This window comes from Molothrus ater, chromosome 5 (genome assembly GCF_012460135.2).
Source record: "Molothrus ater isolate BHLD 08-10-18 breed brown headed cowbird chromosome 5, BPBGC_Mater_1.1, whole genome shotgun sequence".
Classification (NCBI taxonomy): Eukaryota; Metazoa; Chordata; class Aves; order Passeriformes; family Icteridae; genus Molothrus; species Molothrus ater.
Genome location: NC_050482.2, coordinates 57019096 through 57036783, shown reverse-complemented (window position 1 = coordinate 57036783; position 17688 = coordinate 57019096). Strand labels below are relative to the sequence as shown.

Sequence of the window (17688 nt, the reverse complement as noted above, 5' to 3'; positions counted from 1 at the left end):
CATTGTTGACTGCCTACAACCTCAGAGCCATCTTCAACTTACCAGGCATCTGCTGGAATCCCACCCAGCAGACACTCCAGGAGGTTCCTGGAGCACATGGAAGAGAACTTGCTGACACAGGTGGCAGGCGAGCCCCCAGGGGAGGTGTCCCAGGGGATCTGCTGTTTGCAAACAGAGGAGCACTGGGGGGAGGTGAGGTTGCCTGAGGCCATCTTGGGTACAGTGACCGTGACACGATTTGATTTCAGTTCTCGGTGAAGGGAGGGAAGAAAGAGGAAGGGGGTCAGCAAAACTACTGCCTTGGATTTGTGGAGGACAGGCTTTGGTCTGTTTGGGCCATGGGTTGAGAGAATCCCTTGGGAGGCAGTCCTGAGGGGCCAGGGAGCCCAGGAAGGTGGAGGTTCCTCAGGAAGGAACCTCCATAGAGGTGGAGAAGGAGCCAATTGCAATGTGCTGGAAGCTGGTTCAGGGAAGGCTGGCTTGGATGAACAGCAAGCTTCCACTGGGACTCAGGGAAGAACAGAGAGTTTGGCAGCTCTGGAAGAAGGGTCAGGCAACTCAGGAAGACTACAAAGATGTCAGGAAGTTAATCAGAGAGAAAACTAGAAAGGTAAAAGTCCAGCTAGAAGTCAATCTGGCCACCAGCATAAAAGCTAAGGAAGAAATGCTTTTCCAAATGCATTAATACCAAAAAGAGGCCAAGGAGAGTCTCCATCCTTTATTGCACGCTGGGGTGGGAACATGACCTCCAGGGATGAGGAAAAGCCTGAGGCACTCAATGCATTCTTGACCTCAGCCTTTAACCCAAAGCCCAGTTAGCCTCCGCATATCCAGCCCCCTGAGCCAGAAGACAGAAACAGGGAGCAGAACAAGGTCCCCACTCTGCAGGAGGAAGTCGTCAGGGAGCTGCTGTGCTGCCCAGACATGCACAAGTCTAGGCAGATGCCATCCTTCTGCTGGGAGCTGGTGAAGCAGCCCACAAAGCTCCAGTCTCCATCGTTTATCAGCAGTCCCGGTGAACTGGAGAGCTCCTGGGTGACTGGAGGTTGGCCAATGTGACACCCCTCTAGGGGAAAGCTTGGAAGGACACCTGGGGGAACCAGAGGCCTGTCAGCCTGACCTCGGTGCCTGGGAAGGGTATGGACCAGATTACCTGGAGTGCAATGGCACCATGTGTGCTGCACCACTGTGGCATCAGGCCCAGCCAGCACAAGTTCAGGCAGGTCCTGCTTGACTGACCCAAGCTCCTTCTATGAACAGCCAATGGATGGGGAAAGGCTGTGGATGTTGTGTACCTGGGCCGTCTAAAGCCTTTGACCACTGCTCCGACAGCGCTCTCCTGGAGAGCATTGTCCTTGCAGCCCATGGATTTAACAGGTTCCCTGTTGGCGGGGAATAAAGTGCCTGGATGGCTGGGCCCAGAGGGTGGTGGTGGAATTATCCAGCTGGCAGTGGGTCACTTGTGCTGTGTCCCAGGGCGCACTGTCAGAGCCAGTCCGCTTTCATATCCTTGAGGCTGAACAAGATCTGAAGGGCCAGGTACTGCCCCTGGGTCACAGGAAGCCCCAGCAGCTCCAGGCTGGGAAGAGTGGCTGGGAAGAGCCCAGCAAGGAAGGAGGGGCCTGGGCCTGCTGGCCCACAGTGCATGCCCAGGTGGGCGAGAAGGCCAATGGCTGCTGGGCTGGGCCAGCAATGGTGTGGCCAGCAGGAGCAGGGCAGTGACTGTCCCCCTGCTGTGGGCACTGGGGAGGCCTCACCCCAAGGGCTGTGTCCAGTTCTGGGCCTGGCACTGCAAGATGGACACTGAGGGGCCAGAGCGTGTCCAGAGGGGGGAATGGAGCTGGGCAAGGGGCTGGAGCACAAGTCTGATGAGGAGCGGCTGAGGGAGCTGGGGGTGTTTAACCTGGGTGTTTAAAAGGAGGCTCAGGGGAGCTCTACTGCTCTCCACACCTTCCTGACAGGAGGGTGCAGCCAGCTGGGGGTCAGGCTCTGCTCCCTGGGAACAAGGGACAGGATGAGGGGAAATGAATAGAATGGTCTGGAATGGAAGGGATGCTAAAGATCATCTTGTTCCACCCCTCCTGCCACGGACAGGGACACCTCCCACTATCCCAGGTTGCTCAGAGCCCCATTCAGCCTGGACTTGGACACTTCCAGGGATCCAGGGGCAGCCACAGCTGCTCTGGGCAACCTGTGCCAGGGCCTCAGCACCCTCACAGGGAAGAATTTCTCCCTCATATCCAACCTAAACCTTCTCTCTGTCACTGTGAAGCCATTCCCCCTTGTCCTCTCACTGCAGGCCTTTGCAAAGAGTCTGTCTGCATCTTTCCTTTAAGCTCCCTTCAGGCAGTGGAGGGCCATGATTAGGTCACCCCAAAGCCTTCTCTTGTCCAGGCAGAACATTCCCACTTCCCTCAGCTTTTCCTCCCAGCAGAGCTGTTCCCTCCCTCTGATCCCCTTGGTGTCCCTGCTCTGCACTGGCTCGAGCAGCTCCCTGTCCTTCCTGTGCTGGGCCCAGGGCTGGATGCAGCACTCTGTGCACCACAGTAGGTTCAGCTTGGCTATGAGGAAAAATTTCAGAGTGCTTAAGCACTGTGTGCCACAGGCTCCCCAGGGAAGTGGTGGAGTCAGCATCCCTGGAAGTGCTCCAAAAAATGAGAACACATGGCATTTGGGGTACAGGCTTGTGGGTATGGTGATAGTGAATTGAAGGTTGGACTCCCTGATCTTGGAGGTCTTTTCCATCCTTCATGTGCTTCTGAGTTTTTATTTTTGTCCCTGGGGACACTGCTCAGAGCCCTGCACTTGGTCCTTCTGTTGATGGGGACATGTCGTCCCCTGGACTTCCACATTGGGCTCAATATTCCAATGAAAGGGATGCAATCCTCCTCACAGCACTGCAGAAAGAGGAAATGCTGAGCCCCTTCAGAGTGTGACAATGGCTGCTTAGATGTTGGTATCCACAAGATAGTTCTTGTGGATTTCAGCAGAGCAAGGATATTCATAATTTCTGCTCCTCAAAGAACTGCTTTTGTCTCTTCTGTTTCCTGAGGAGTTCCAGACAAATCATCTCACTGCTGTGGATTTAGAAACTGTCGGAAGCATTATTTGAACTTCCCTCACTTCAGAAGTTTAGAACAACTTCACAGTGAGCGACACAAGGATCTAAACAGTTTTCAGCTTCTTAAAGCAAATTTCATATACTCTTCATTTATTTCCCCACATGTTAAGGATCTTTGCCAACCAGGGAATTCTCATCTGAGTCCCAGCAACCTTTGACCTCTGTTACTTATCAGCAGTGATTCAGAAAGTCATAAATGCTACAGAGAGGACACCAAGGTTCCCTACAGCTGTTGAAACATCACAAGGGGCTGCTCAGGCTGGGATTCACAGGAGGAGCCATTGGAGAACACCAAGAATGGACCAGCTGAGACATGCTGATGAAGGAGTTCAACCTTTCCGACAGCAACAGGTCTCGTGAAGCACAGCAAGAGACGCTGCAGTGAGTTCTGCTGTAAATTTGAAACACAGGGGATCAGAGGCAGATATCAGGAATGTCAGGTACAGAACCACAGAGCTGTGACACAGAACCACAGAGCTGTGACACAGCTGCTCTGGGGTGTAGAATCCAACTCTGGGGAAGGTCACAGGCACCCGGTTTGCTTCTGGCTGGGGAATGTCCCTGCAGCCAAGGGCTCCCAGGTCACACTGCACGCCTTGACAACTCTTCAGAGTCCTGCTTCATCTTTGCATAGGTGGCAGGGCAGAACTGGGAATAGAGCTGAGCCAGCAGAGCCTGGGAGGGGATCTCTAACTTGGTCCCGTGGCTCAGTTTGTTCCATATGTGCACTGCATAGGTGTTCTTAAGGAGTTTCTGAAGCTCCAAGGCACTGACTGCCTCAAACAACTTCTTCCAGTCCTGCCAGGGAATAGGATAAACAACTTCTCGGGCAAGAGCACTCACACCTTTGCAGCTCATGCTCGTGATAGTCCTGAGGGAGCACCACTTCTTGAAGACACGAGTTAGGAGCTCTGGGCCCTGGTGCCCCCAGACCCAGCCATTGTAATCCTCCACAAAGTCCTGCATGCAAAGCTCGATGAATTTGTGCTTGGCCTCAAAGGACAGAAAGGCTCCATTCAGTACACTGTCACCCTGAATGCCGAGGGCATTGGTGAGGTTCTGTAAGTTCTTAAGCACAATGAAGTCTGTATCCAGGTAGATGCCACCAAATTTCCACATGAGGACAATTCTGCAGGCGTCAGAGAGGTTGGGTAAAAAATGAGGCTCCTGTTGCCGCTGAGGCTGCAGGAACCACTGTGCCAGAGGTGTTCCAGAAAAGAGCTCTTGGACGTCCAGGCGCCGGATTTCCACGTTGGGGAAGCAGCTGAGCAAGGAGAAAGCCCAGTGCTTGGGCAAGGAGGCGTTCCCTTTGGCCAAGCCTTTCATGAGCACCACGACTCTTGATGTGGGGTGTGTCCTGGCCGCTGACTCCACGGAGCAGGAGAACAGGTAATTTGGGGCAGTTTGCTCCGAGGTCTCCACAAAAAACACATTTCCTGTGGAAGGAGAGGGCCCACCAGCAATGTCGAGGGGAGAAGGCACATAGTGAGCACAGCTGATCTCAGCAGACAAGCCGTAGGAGGGGACGCTGCTCTTTGGGTCCTCCCCGATGCCCCAGTACAACTTGTGGTAGGCAAGGTATACGAACACAAAGATGAGGATAAACAGGGCACAGGGCTTGTGGCTCAGCACCACCCTGGTCAGCTTTAGGGGGCAGCTGGGCGTCCTGAGCATTCTCTCTCCAGCCAGAGCCTGCTCTCCCGAGATAGCCGTCATGATCTGGAGGGAAGGAAAAAAGAGAAACAACCTGACAGACGAGGCAGCAGAGTATGAGCCTTCCTTGACAGGTGTGTCCCACCTTCATAGCAGTGCACAACAAACTCTGGGAACACCATTAGAGAACTCATCTGTCACCCTCTAGAACTTCAGGTCACTGTCAACACGAGACATGAGACACGTACGCAAAGTCCTGGCAGGAGGAAATAGCAATGTTCCTTGTGACCATTCCTGGAGCTCTGTCAACAGACACTGTGTGGAACTGCTGCCCACTGACAGGTGGTTATCATGAGGGGAGTTGTTTTCTCCTGATACACGACGTGTCCTTCCCCCAAACCAAACACAAGCCTCAGCCTTCCAGTTGTTGAGCTGGCACTTGCTGCCTTTCCAAGCCAATCACCTGCCCCTGCAGAAAGCCTGGCCCATTGTCCATGGCAGCGTAGCCTGGCAGGACGGATGGAGAGTGGGAAAGGAATGGATGCAGGGCAGCTCAGGAGGCAGATGCAGACAATAAGGTCAAGAGCTGCCTTTGTAAAGGGAGTTCCAAGGCTGCTTCCCAACCCTGCACAGGTCACACTGGCTCTGCCCTGCTCAGTTGTCCCAGTGGATCCTGCTGGTGGACAGGCATTCCCTCTACTCTCCTGCCCTTACCGTCCTTGCTCCTTCTAGCAAAAGGGAGGCTTGGAGTGGAAGAGATTTTTAAGAAGGCAGCAACAAACAGATAAGTCAGTCTAGCTCCATCCTCAGCATTAGCATCATCACTGCTGCCCTTGCCTCACCTTAAATCGAGGGGCAGCAGAAGCAGCACCTCCTGTGCCCACCACTGGGCCCCAAAGGTCAATGGGCAAGAGCACATGAAGAAGCTGTGAGGAAGGCTGTGCCTTTTAGGACCATTGGAAATGGTCTCAAGTGGTGCCAAGGGAGGTTAGAGTGGACATTACTCAGAATTCTACTCCCTGGAAGAGTTACCAGGCATTGGCACAGGCTGCCCAAGAAAGCAGTGGAGCCACTGTCTCTGGAGGTATTTAACAGACATGTTGGTGTGGCACTTAGGGACTGGGTTTAGTGGTGGACTTGGCAGAGCGGGTTTTGGGGTTGGACGCAGGCACTCAGAGATCTCTTCCATCCTAAAGGATTCCATCATTTCTCCTGCCTCCCTGAGCTCCATCTCCAAAGCCCTACCCTCCAGGACAGAAAGGTTCAGGAAACGGGAAAAGCTTTAATCCAGCAGCTGTAACCAAAGTGGCAGGGAACACGACAGAGCACCCAGGTGGCACAGACCCATTTGTCATTGCTCCTTGATCACTGTGCCTGGCTCACGTACGGAGCTTCCCCTGTGGCCAGAAAGGACTTGTCAGCCACACTGGGAGGCATCCAAATGTCAGAGCATGGAGCCACCTCTCTTCACCAGGCACATGGGGACAGAGGAGAGGCAGCCAACACACAAATGATCAGCTCTGGATCCCCAGAAAGTTTTCTCCTCCCGCACAGAAACGCCACCATATGCTGCCAGTGCTACAGGCAGCCATAGCCAGCCCACCCTGCCTTATACAGATCCCTCTACATTCCCCACCCTCCACACACCACAGCTGGGATAGCCCTGTAAATAATTTTTTAAGCTGTAGAAAGTAAAGAGGCACAGACTAGGTTAGAACAGAACCTGTGATGTTGAAAAGGCACAAAACTCACCTGTCTCTGCTTTCAGGGATGCCACAGAAATCCCTCTTCAGCTGGAAAAGATATTAATGAAATTAAAAACTGAGAGGATGACTACAACTCTATGGACTGACAGCTCCCTCTCCTTCGGAAAAGGAATGATGACATTTGGAGTCCAAACATAAGGGGAAAGAAACCGGGAAGGGTGCAACACGATTTATGTGACCAGGAACAGATGCTAAGTTCATACAGAATCACTTGAACAAACCAGATAGTTAAAAAGAATTAAAAAAAAAAAAAAAAAAAAAAAAAGGAGGAAACTGCAACCCCACTGTTGCAACATTTGAGCTTTCGACTGGTGGGAAAATGGCTTGATTTGTTTGCTCGTCCTTTGCTAAGAATTCCCAGCCCTCACGCTGCTGCTGGGGCTGCCACAGTAACTGAGCTGAGCCATCCACAGAGCTGCCAGCTCCCACCCCAAGCCCTAAGTACAGGATGCCCCCTTGCAAACACACTCTTTTCACCAAATACTTTACTCCTTCATTAGGGAGTGCTCCCTCATATGCCAGGGACCTCAGCGAAGGACTTTGCCAAATTCAGGTGTCCCTCATTCTGTGGCAGTTCCCCCTTGACCCTGTGATCAAGGGAGGCTCACCTTCCCTTCCATGAGACTTGCTGGCACATTCATCAAATCCCTCCTTTATCAGTACAGCCACTAAATTCAGGGTCTGCTGCAGTTCTTCCTCAGCTGCCTGAAACAAATATTGCTCTGTAGTGTCCCAGACGTCTCTCCTCTCCCCAGATCCTTCCATACACGGCAGCACCATGGATGGACTCATGACAACTCTCGTCCCAGCACAGGGACTCCACAGCCACTCTGGGCTACCTGATCCAGTGTTTCACCACCCTTCCTTTCATTTCTAACTCGCCACACTTCAAGGTGTGTCCATTGTGTCTCCTGCCATCTCTGCATTGAACACAGGAGAGTCTCACTTGTGTCCTTCACCCAGCCACCCACCTTCAGCCAGGTGTTTCACACCCTGAACACACAGCCCAGCCTGCTCTAGTCCAAGACAAGTCAGCAGATCTCTCCCAGCCTCTCCTCATGCGCCGTGTGCTCCAGTCCCCTTCTCCCCTTGGTGGCCCTTTGCTGGATTTGCTCTAGTACGGACGGGCCTCTCTCATGGTGGGATTCCTGAACCAGCCCTCCAGGTGTGTCCCACCAGTGCCGAGTGGTGGGCAAGGATTTGCATTAGGGGTAGATGGATGACCCCACATTGTTGACTGCCTACAACCTCAGAGCCATCTTCAACTTACCAGGCATCTGCTGGAATCCCACCCAGCAGACACTCCAGGAGGTTCCTGGAGCACATGGAAGAGAACTTGCTGACACAGGTGGCAGGCGAGCCCCCAGGGGAGGTGTCCCAGGGGATCTGCTGTTTGCAAACAGAGGAGCACTGGGGGGAGGTGAGGTTGCCTGAGGCCATCTTGGGTACAGTGACCGTGACACGATTTGATTTCAGTTCTCGGTGAAGGGAGGGAAGAAAGAGGAAGGGGGTCAGCAAAACTACTGCCTTGGATTTGTGGAGGACAGGCTTTGGTCTGTTTGGGCCATGGGTTGAGAGAATCCCTTGGGAGGCAGTCCTGAGGGGCCAGGGAGCCCAGGAAGGTGGAGGTTCCTCAGGAAGGAACCTCCATAGAGGTGGAGAAGGAGCCAATTGCAATGTGCTGGAAGCTGGTTCAGGGAAGGCTGGCTTGGATGAACAGCAAGCTTCCACTGGGACTCAGGGAAGAACAGAGAGTTTGGCAGCTCTGGAAGAAGGGTCAGGCAACTCAGGAAGACTACAAAGATGTCAGGAAGTTAATCAGAGAGAAAACTAGAAAGGTAAAAGTCCAGCTAGAAGTCAATCTGGCCACCAGCATAAAAGCTAAGGAAGAAATGCTTTTCCAAATGCATTAATACCAAAAAGAGGCCAAGGAGAGTCTCCATCCTTTATTGCACGCTGGGGTGGGAACATGACCTCCAGGGATGAGGAAAAGCCTGAGGCACTCAATGCATTCTTGACCTCAGCCTTTAACCCAAAGCCCAGTTAGCCTCCGCATATCCAGCCCCCTGAGCCAGAAGACAGAAACAGGGAGCAGAACAAGGTCCCCACTCTGCAGGAGGAAGTCGTCAGGGAGCTGCTGTGCTGCCCAGACATGCACAAGTCTAGGCAGATGCCATCCTTCTGCTGGGAGCTGGTGAAGCAGCCCACAAAGCTCCAGTCTCCATCGTTTATCAGCAGTCCCGGTGAACTGGAGAGCTCCTGGGTGACTGGAGGTTGGCCAATGTGACACCCCTCTAGGGGAAAGCTTGGAAGGACACCTGGGGGAACCAGAGGCCTGTCAGCCTGACCTCGGTGCCTGGGAAGGGTATGGACCAGATTACCTGGAGTGCAATGGCACCATGTGTGCTGCACCACTGTGGCATCAGGCCCAGCCAGCACAAGTTCAGGCAGGTCCTGCTTGACTGACCCAACCTCCTTCTATGAACAGCCAATGGATGGGGAAAGGCTGTGGATGTTGTGTACCTGGGCCTTCTTGGACCACTGCTCCGACAGCGCTTTCCTGGAGAGCATTGTCCTTGCAGCCCATGGATTTAACAGGTTCCCTGTTGGCGGGGAATAAAGTGCCTGGATGGCTGGGCCCAGAGGGTGGTGGTGGAATTATCCAGCTGGCAGTGGGTCACTTGTGCTGTGTCCCAGGGCGCACTGTCAGAGCCAGTCCGCTTTCATATCCTTGAGGCTGAACAAGATCTGAAGGGCCAGGTACTGCCCCTGGGTCACAGGAAGCCCCAGCAGCTCCAGGCTGGGAAGAGTGGCTGGGAAGAGCCCAGCAAGGAAGGAGGGGCCTGGGCCTGCTGGCCCACAGTGCATGCCCAGGTGGGCGAGAAGGCCAATGGCTGCTGGGCTGGGCCAGCAATGGTGTGGCCAGCAGGAGCAGGGCAGTGACTGTCCCCCTGCTGTGGGCACTGGGGAGGCCTCACCCCAAGGGCTGTGTCCAGTTCTGGGCCTGGCACTGCAAGATGGACACTGAGGGGCCAGAGCGTGTCCAGAGGGGGGAATGGAGCTGGGCAAGGGGCTGGAGCACAAGTCTGATGAGGAGCGGCTGAGGGAGCTGGGGGTGTTTAACCTGGGTGTTTAAAAGGAGGCTCAGGGGAGCTCTACTGCTCTCCACACCTTCCTGACAGGAGGGTGCAGCCAGCTGGGGGTCAGGCTCTGCTCCCTGGGAACAAGGGACAGGATGAGGGGAAATGAATAGAATGGTCTGGAATGGAAGGGATGCTAAAGATCATCTTGTTCCACCCCTCCTGCCACGGACAGGGACACCTCCCACTATCCCAGGTTGCTCAGAGCCCCATTCAGCCTGGACTTGGACACTTCCAGGGATCCAGGGGCAGCCACAGCTGCTCTGGGCAACCTGTGCCAGGGCCTCAGCACCCTCACAGGGAAGAATTTCTCCCTCATATCCAACCTAAACCTTCTCTCTGTCACTGTGAAGCCATTCCCCCTTGTCCTCTCACTGCAGGCCTTTGCAAAGAGTCTGTCTGCATCTTTCCTTTAAGCTCCCTTCAGGCAGTGGAGGGCCATGATTAGGTCACCCCAAAGCCTTCTCTTGTCCAGGCAGAACATTCCCACTTCCCTCAGCTTTTCCTCCCAGCAGAGCTGTTCCCTCCCTCTGATCCCCTTGGTGTCCCTGCTCTGCACTGGCTCGAGCAGCTCCCTGTCCTTCCTGTGCTGGGCCCAGGGCTGGATGCAGCACTCTGTGCACCACAGTAGGTTCAGCTTGGCTATGAGGAAAAATTTCAGAGTGCTTAAGCCCTGTGTGCCACAGGCTCCCCAGGGAAGTGGTGGAGTCAGCATCCCTGGAAGTGCTCCAAAAAATGAGAACACATGGCATTTGGGGTACAGGCTTGTGGGTATGGTGATAGTGAATTGAAGGTTGGACTCCCTGATCTTGGAGGTCTTTTCCATCCTTCATGTGCTTCTGAGTTTTTATTTTTGTCCCTGGGGACACTGCTCAGAGCCCTGCACTTGGTCCTTCTGTTGATGGGGACATGTCGTCCCCTGGACTTCCACATTGGGCTCAATATTCCAATGAAAGGGATGCAATCCTCCTCACAGCACTGCAGAAAGAGGAAATGCTGAGCCCCTTCAGAGTGTGACAATGGCTGCTTAGATGTTGGTATCCACAAGAACTATTTCAGCAGAGCAAGGATATTCATAATTTCTGCTCCTCAAAGAACTGCTTTTGTCTCTTCTGTTTCCTGAGGAGTTCCAGACAAATCATCTCACTGCTGTGGATTTAGAAACTGTCGGAAGCATTATTTGAACTTCCCTCACTTCAGAAGTTTAGAACAACTTCACAGTGAGCGACACAAGGATCTAAACAGTTTTCAGCTTCTTAAAGCAAATTTCATATACTCTTCATTTATTTCCCCACATGTTAAGGATCTTTGCCAACCAGGGAATTCTCATCTGAGTCCCAGCAACCTTTGACCTCTGTTACTTATCAGCAGTGATTCAGAAAGTCATAAATGCTACAGAGAGGACACCAAGGTTCCCTACAGCTGTTGAAACATCACAAGGGGCTGCTCAGGCTGGGATTCACAGGAGGAGCCATTGGAGAACACCAAGAATGGACCAGCTGAGACATGCTGATGAAGGAGTTCAACCTTTCCGACAGCAACAGGTCTCGTGAAGCACAGCAAGAGACGCTGCAGTCAGGTTCTTCTATAAATATGAAACACAGGGGATCAAAGGCAGATATCAGGAATGTCAGGTACAGAATCACAGAGCTGTGACACAGCTGCTCTGGGGTGTAGAATCCAACTCTGGGGAAGGTCACAGGCACCCAGTTTGCTTCTGGCTGGGGAATGTCCCTGCAGCCAAGGGCTCCCAGGTCACACTGCACGCCTTGACAACTCTTCAGAGTCCTGCTTCATCTTTGCATAGGTGGCAGGGCAGAACTGGGAATAGAGCTGAGCCAGCAGAGCCTGGGAGGGGATCTCTAACTTGGTCCCGTGGCTCAGTTTGTTCCATATGTGCACTGCATAGGTGTTCTTAAGGAGTTTCTGAAGCTCCAAGGCACTGACTGCCTCAAACAACTTCTTCCAGTCCTGCCAGGGAATAGGATAAACAACTTCTCGGGCAAGAGCACTCACACCTTTGCAGCTCATGCTCGTGATAGTCCTGAGGGAGCACCACTTCTTGAAGACACGAGTTAGGAGCTCTGGGCCCTGGTGCCCCCAGACCCAGCCATTGTAATCCTCCACAAAGTCCTGCATGCAAAGCTCGATGAATTTGTGCTTGGCCTCAAAGGACAGAAAGGCTCCATTCAGTACACTGTCACCCTGAATGCCGAGGGCATTGGTGAGGTTCTGTAAGTTCTTAAGCACAATGAAGTCTGTATCCAGGTAGATGCCACCAAATTTCCACATGAGGACAATTCTGCAGGCGTCAGAGAGGTTGGGTAAAAAATGAGGCTCCCAGTGCCGTAGAGGCCATAAGTACCACCTTTTCAGGGGTGTTCCAGAAAAGAGCTCTTGGATGTCCAGGTGCCGGATTTCCACGTTGGGGAAGCAGCTGAGCAAGGAGAAAGCCCAGTGCTTGGGCAAGGAGGCGTTCCCTTTGGCCAAGCCTTTCATGAGCACCACGACTCTTGATGTAGGGTGTGTCCTGGCCGCTGACTCCACGGAGCAGGAGAACAGGTAACTTGGGGCAGTTTGCTCCGAGGTCTCCACAAAAAACACATTTCCTGTGGAAGGAGAGGGCCCACCAGCAATGTCGAGGGGAGAAGGCACATAGTGAGCACAGCTGATCTCAGCAGACAAGCCGTAGGTGGGGACGCTGCTCTTTGGGTCCTCCCCGATGCCCCAGTACAACTTGTGGTAGGCAAAGGATACGAACACAAAGATGAGGATAAACAGGGCACAGGGCTTGTGGCTCAGCACCACCCTGGTCAGCTTTAGGAGGCAGCTGGGCGTCCTGAGCATTCTCTCTCCAGCCAGAGCCTGCTCTCCAGAGACAGCCTGAAGGGAAGGAAAGAAAACAACCTGACAGACGAGGCAGCAGAGTATGAGCCTTCCTTCACAAATGTGTGTGTCCCACCTTCATAGCAATGCACAACAAACTCTGGGAACACTATAAGAAAACTCATCTGTCACGGTTTAGATCGTCCAGTCATTTTGAATATGAGACACGTATGCAAAAAATTCTGGGCGGAAGAAACCAAACAAGCTGCAAAGAGGACAGAGAACTCAGGTTGCAGAGTTGCGTTTCTCATTTCTCCCTTGATCTCTGGGCCTCGGTCACACATGGAACATCTCATGTGCCCAGAAAATGGCTTCTTAGACGCACTGGTTGTTATCCTAAGGTAAGGCACTGGGACTTGGGGGACAGAGGAGAGGCAGCCAATACACAAATGATCAGCTCTGGATCCCCAGAAAGTTTTCTCCTCCCGCAGAGAAATACCAGCATGTGCTGCCAGTGCTACAGGCAGCAAAAACCAGCCCACCCTGCCTTATACAGACCCCTCTACATTCCCCACCCTCCACACCACAGCTGGGTTAACCCTGTAAATAATTTTTTGAACAGTCGAAGACAAAAGGCACCAACTTGGTGGGACAGAGCTGGTGCTGTAGAGAAGGCACAAAACTCACCTGTACCTGCTTTCAAGATACCACAGAATTCCCTGCTCAGGTGAAAGGATGTTTAAAAAATTAAAGTCTGTAAGTATGACTACTGCTCTATAGTCACTTCCTTTTTATGAAAACGAATGGTGAGTACATGGAGAAAAAAAGAGGAGGATGTGACATCATTCATCCGTAATGAGTAGCTGATACAAAGGTCACAAAGATGCACCATAAACAAACAAGTTAGTTAAAAAGTAATTAAAGAAAAAGAGTGAAATTGAAATCTCACTGTTGCAACACTTTGAGCTTTAGACTGGTGGGAAAATGGCTTGATTTGTTTTCTCCTCCTTTGCTAAGAATTCCCAGCCCTCACGCTGCTGCTGGAGCTGCCACAATAGCTGAGCTGAGCCTTCCACAGAGCTGCCTGCTCCCACCCCAAGCCCTAAGTACAGGATGCCCCCTTGCAAACACACTCTTTTCACCAAATACTTTACTCCTTCATTAGGGAGTGCTCCCTCATATGCCAGGGACCTCAGCGAAGGACTTTGCCAAATTCAGGTGTCCCTCATTCTGTGGCAGTTCCCCCTTGACCCTGTGATCAAGGGAGGCTCACCTTCCCTTCCATGAGACTTGCTGGCACATTCATCAAATCCCTCCTTTATCAGTACAGCCACTAAATTCAGGGTCTGCTGCAGTTCTTCCTCAGCTGCCTGAAACAAATATTGCTCTGTAGTGTCCCAGACCTCTCTCCTCTCCCCAGATCCTTCCATGCATGGCAGCACCATGGACTCATGACAACTCTCGTCCCAGCACAGGGATTCCACAACCACTCTGGGCTACCTGATCCAGTGTTTCACCACCCTTCCTTTCATTTCTAACTCGCCACACTTCAAGGTGTGCCCATTGTGTCTCCTGCCATCTCTGCATTGAACACAGGAGAGTCTCACTTGTGTCCTTCACCCACCCCCCCCACCCACCTTCAGCCAGGTGTTTCACACCCTGAACACACAGCCCAGCCTGCTTTAGTCCAAGACAAGTCAGCAGATCTCTCCCAGCCTCTCCTCATGCGCCGTGTGCTCCAGTCCCCTTCTCCCCTTGGTGGCCCTTTGCTGGATTTGCTCTAGTACGGACGGGCCTCTCTCATGGTGGGATTCCTGAACCAGCCCTCCAGGTGTGTCCCACCAGTGCTGAGTGATGGGCAAGGATCACTCCCCATGACCTTGCAGGCCATGCTCCACAGGCTGTGAGGACATCCTCTGTCTTCTGGTCAGCTTGGTGGTCCAGGGGACGACCAGACCCTTTTCTGCCCAGGTGCTTTCCATCAAAATGCTGTCTATAAATTTCATTGCCTTGCTTATTAAATTTAAAAGCCAAGTTAACCAATACCGGTTTTGAAATATGCAAACAAAAATGTGTCCAAAGAAAAATTTCAAAATGCCAAGAGAAATCTCAATGCACAATGTAAACTCTGATATAAGAAAATCATCAAGGATCCCTTGTTCCAAGCACAAAAGGGATAGAACAAAGGAACCAGACACAGGGCTGCCACCACAGATTTTCTTGTAACTTCACCATGCAAAGACTGCCACCAATCTGCTGGTGATGGATCTGCACATGCTCATGCCTACTTTTAGTCCACCCTGCCCTGAGGAAAGTGATTTCCTGCCCTATATGACTAACAGTGCTTCACTGATATTTCCTTGGCAGCAAAATCACAGTAAGCAAAAAAAGGAAAACAACCCAAACTAGATGATAATTGAATGATTGACTGAAGGTACAACATGCATTGTGCATGAAGCCAACTTACATGAAGCCAAAAAACATCCTGCATTCCTGTAATCCTCAACTTTTAAAATCATAACAGCAGATATTCAGAAGTCCCTGAATCCTGGCAAATCATTCCTAATAAGATAAAAACTTCATTACTGAGTGATAGTCTTATAAAACATCATATGATCTACATGACAGTTGAAGTAGACAAATTCTTCCATAACAAATGGAAGAAATGAACTGTGAAAATTGTTTAAGGGCATGCATTTGTGATGTCAGAGAACAAAATGTTACATTCTCACTTTGCACTGAAAGCAATTAGGATTGTTTTTACACGATTACATTAGAACTGTGTAATTCTCAGAGTATGAGTTCTGCAGAAGTTCTCAAAACTTCCAGGCCTCAATCTTACTATACCAAGTAAAACCAAGTGTTTTAGCCAGAGGTGATCAGCTGATTACAGGAAAACTACAGTTGTCCATATTGCAGAAGTGCAAGTGTTGTTTCAAAAACAGAGTATAAATGCAGGATCCTAATAAGGACTTTGCTATTGTTTCTCATCTAGGATTTAATTAATACAGCTTATACCTAGATAATTAGGAGATTTAGCCTATGAAGCTGGATAGGCCTGCAAATTAACAGAAAATTAAAGGAAAGAGGGTGTAAAGATATGATCTAACTAGTAGCAAATATATGCGTATCTATAGTTACATAATATACTATTAACTAAAATGGATTTGCAGTGTAATTCTTTGTTGTACCTCAGAACGTGCAGAGAAACTGGTTAGAGATGGTTTTGCATCTTGGGCAAGATGCTTTGGTTGATCCCAACATTTTCAAGCAATAGCTGGGCCCTCTTGTAGCCATGTCAACTGTCATTCCTGCAGTTCTGGGCACTAAAAATATCCTTCTGGACCTAGGCAAAGTACTGCTGGGGTAGCAAAGCAGAGAGTGGCAGCTCTTGCAGCAAGGGACCCAGCACTGGAGGAGTCCAGCCTGGGGCTGGTTGGAGGATCTGGTAGAGATCAGCCAGAATTTGTCATGAACAGCCAGTCTTCATGGGCTAAATGGAAGTACACTGTGGTATAGCTTCACTTCTTTCTTTGTTTTATTACTGCTTGTTCTTGTGTATTTTTGTCAAGACTTCAACTACTTTATGAGATTAAACTATAAAAGCTATATTTAAATGTACATCCAGCACACACAGAGCAACACAGCTTCGTTAGCCTTGGAAAAAACAGAGAGGAGGGAAAAAGGTCGAGCAAACCTTTGCATACCTAGATAGCTGCTAAGAGTCTGGAACAATACATATCATCCATCACAAGGAGCCTGATAGAAGTATTTTGGGGACCCACCAGAAAACAGCTGAAGATCTCAATTTTCTCCAGATTTACATTACTAATGAGTGTAGAAGAGGTGAGATTTGACAATAACAGCATTCAGTAGGTAACTAATCAAGCTGCTAGGCATGGAAACACAGAGTGATGCCCAATAGGGATGCATCCACCAGCAAATTCCCCTAGTATTTAGGGGAATTAGATTTAGCATTTTACCAACAGCTTTAGAGTTCCTCCTCATGAACCCAGAGAGGATGGCAGACCAAGCACGTGTGAATATTTGAGGTAGGAGGAGAGCAAATATTGTAAATGTAGTATATTAGACCAATAAAATACTGCAGCTGAAGGCAGAGGACATTTAAGGCACCTGTCTCTTAACTGCATCTTCTGTATTTATCATGACTTCACCTTTTCAGAATGCATCCTGCAATATCCAGTTCTCTTAAGGTGGGTTTAGAACTATGTTTTCTCCTGAAGTAAAAGAAAGAAGTTTACACACCCTCTTGTATAGCTGTAATGAAATGCTGGATAGACACTCTGTGGGATAAGATGCATTAAAAGCAAGCCAGAACAAAGAGTCAGAGAATGAGATTAGCAACTTTCTACCAAAAAAAACCCCAAACAACCAGATTGTGGGAAGAAATGATATGGCAGTTTTGATAGCTGCTGGTTCCCAGATCACTGTACACAAAACAGCCACAGATATGATGGCATCTCACTGAAGCTGTCCAGAAAAAGTATCTACAGGGTCTGTTATTGGCAACAGAGAGTATCAATGATGTACCTAGGCAAAGGCCACAAACAGAAAATCAGATAGCCAGACACGGCAACATCATTACTTTTCAATCAGCCTCCCTGAATACAAGAAGCAGTAGCCCAAGATGAAAGGAAAATGGTCAGTACGTTTAGACAGTCAGAAATTTGCAGGATCAGGTTTGTTAAGCAGGATCTGCCTCTGATGGACGTGTGCTGGCTGGGCCTGGCCCCCTGGCTGGTCACGCTCAGTTTGATCTGTTCCACAGCCTTCCTTGGCATCAAGGTCAGGCTCATGGGCTTGTGGCTCTCCAGATCCTCCTTTCAGCCTTCTTGTAGATGGGTGTCACACTGGCTAGCCATCAGTCTTCTGGGACTTCCCCAGTTGACCAGGGCTGCCAGTAAATGATGGAGAGCAGCTCCATCAGCTTGTCCACCAGCTCCCTCAGTTCCCTTGAGTGGATCCCACCTGGCCCCACAGATTGTGCAATTTTAACTGGAACAGCAGGTCACTGTTTCCTCCTGGATTACAGGGGTGATATCCTGTCCCTATCTCCCAGCTCAGGGGGCCTGACACCCTGATAATAACTGGTCTTTCAGTTAAAGACTGAAGCAAAGAAAGCATCAAGTACCTCAGCCTTTTCCTCATCCTTGGTGGCAAT

At 50.7% G+C, this 17688-nt stretch overlaps 2 protein-coding genes across 2 annotated transcripts; both read right to left on the bottom strand.

Annotated features, from left to right (window-relative positions):
• Positions 1–1264: 1264 nt before the first annotated feature.
• Positions 1265–6546, bottom strand: LOC118700461 (lactosylceramide 4-alpha-galactosyltransferase-like). Its single transcript, XM_036404934.2, has 2 exons — positions 6527–6546; positions 1265–4840 (listed from the first exon to the last, which is right to left on the bottom strand). Exon 2 carries the CDS (start codon positions 4835–4837, stop codon positions 3704–3706), a length of 1134 nt encoding a protein of 377 aa, XP_036260827.1. The 5' UTR covers positions 4838–4840; positions 6527–6546; the 3' UTR covers positions 1265–3703.
• A 4813-nt stretch (positions 6547–11359) lies between these two features.
• On the bottom strand, positions 11360–12563 carry LOC118700446 (lactosylceramide 4-alpha-galactosyltransferase-like). The gene has a single exon (XM_036404914.2). The coding sequence runs from the start codon at positions 12525–12527 to the stop codon at positions 11436–11438; it is 1092 nt and encodes a 363-aa protein (XP_036260807.2). The 5' UTR covers positions 12528–12563; the 3' UTR covers positions 11360–11435.
• Between the last annotated feature and the right edge of the window lie 5125 nt (positions 12564–17688).

Coding starts and splice junctions, on each gene's coding strand:
- LOC118700461 (XM_036404934.2), bottom strand. CDS start 4,837: ATGACGGCTATCTCGGGAGAGCAGGCTCTGGCTGGAGAGAGAATGCTC.
- LOC118700446 (XM_036404914.2), bottom strand. CDS start 12,527: ATGCTCAGGACGCCCAGCTGCCTCCTAAAGCTGACCAGGGTGGTGCTG.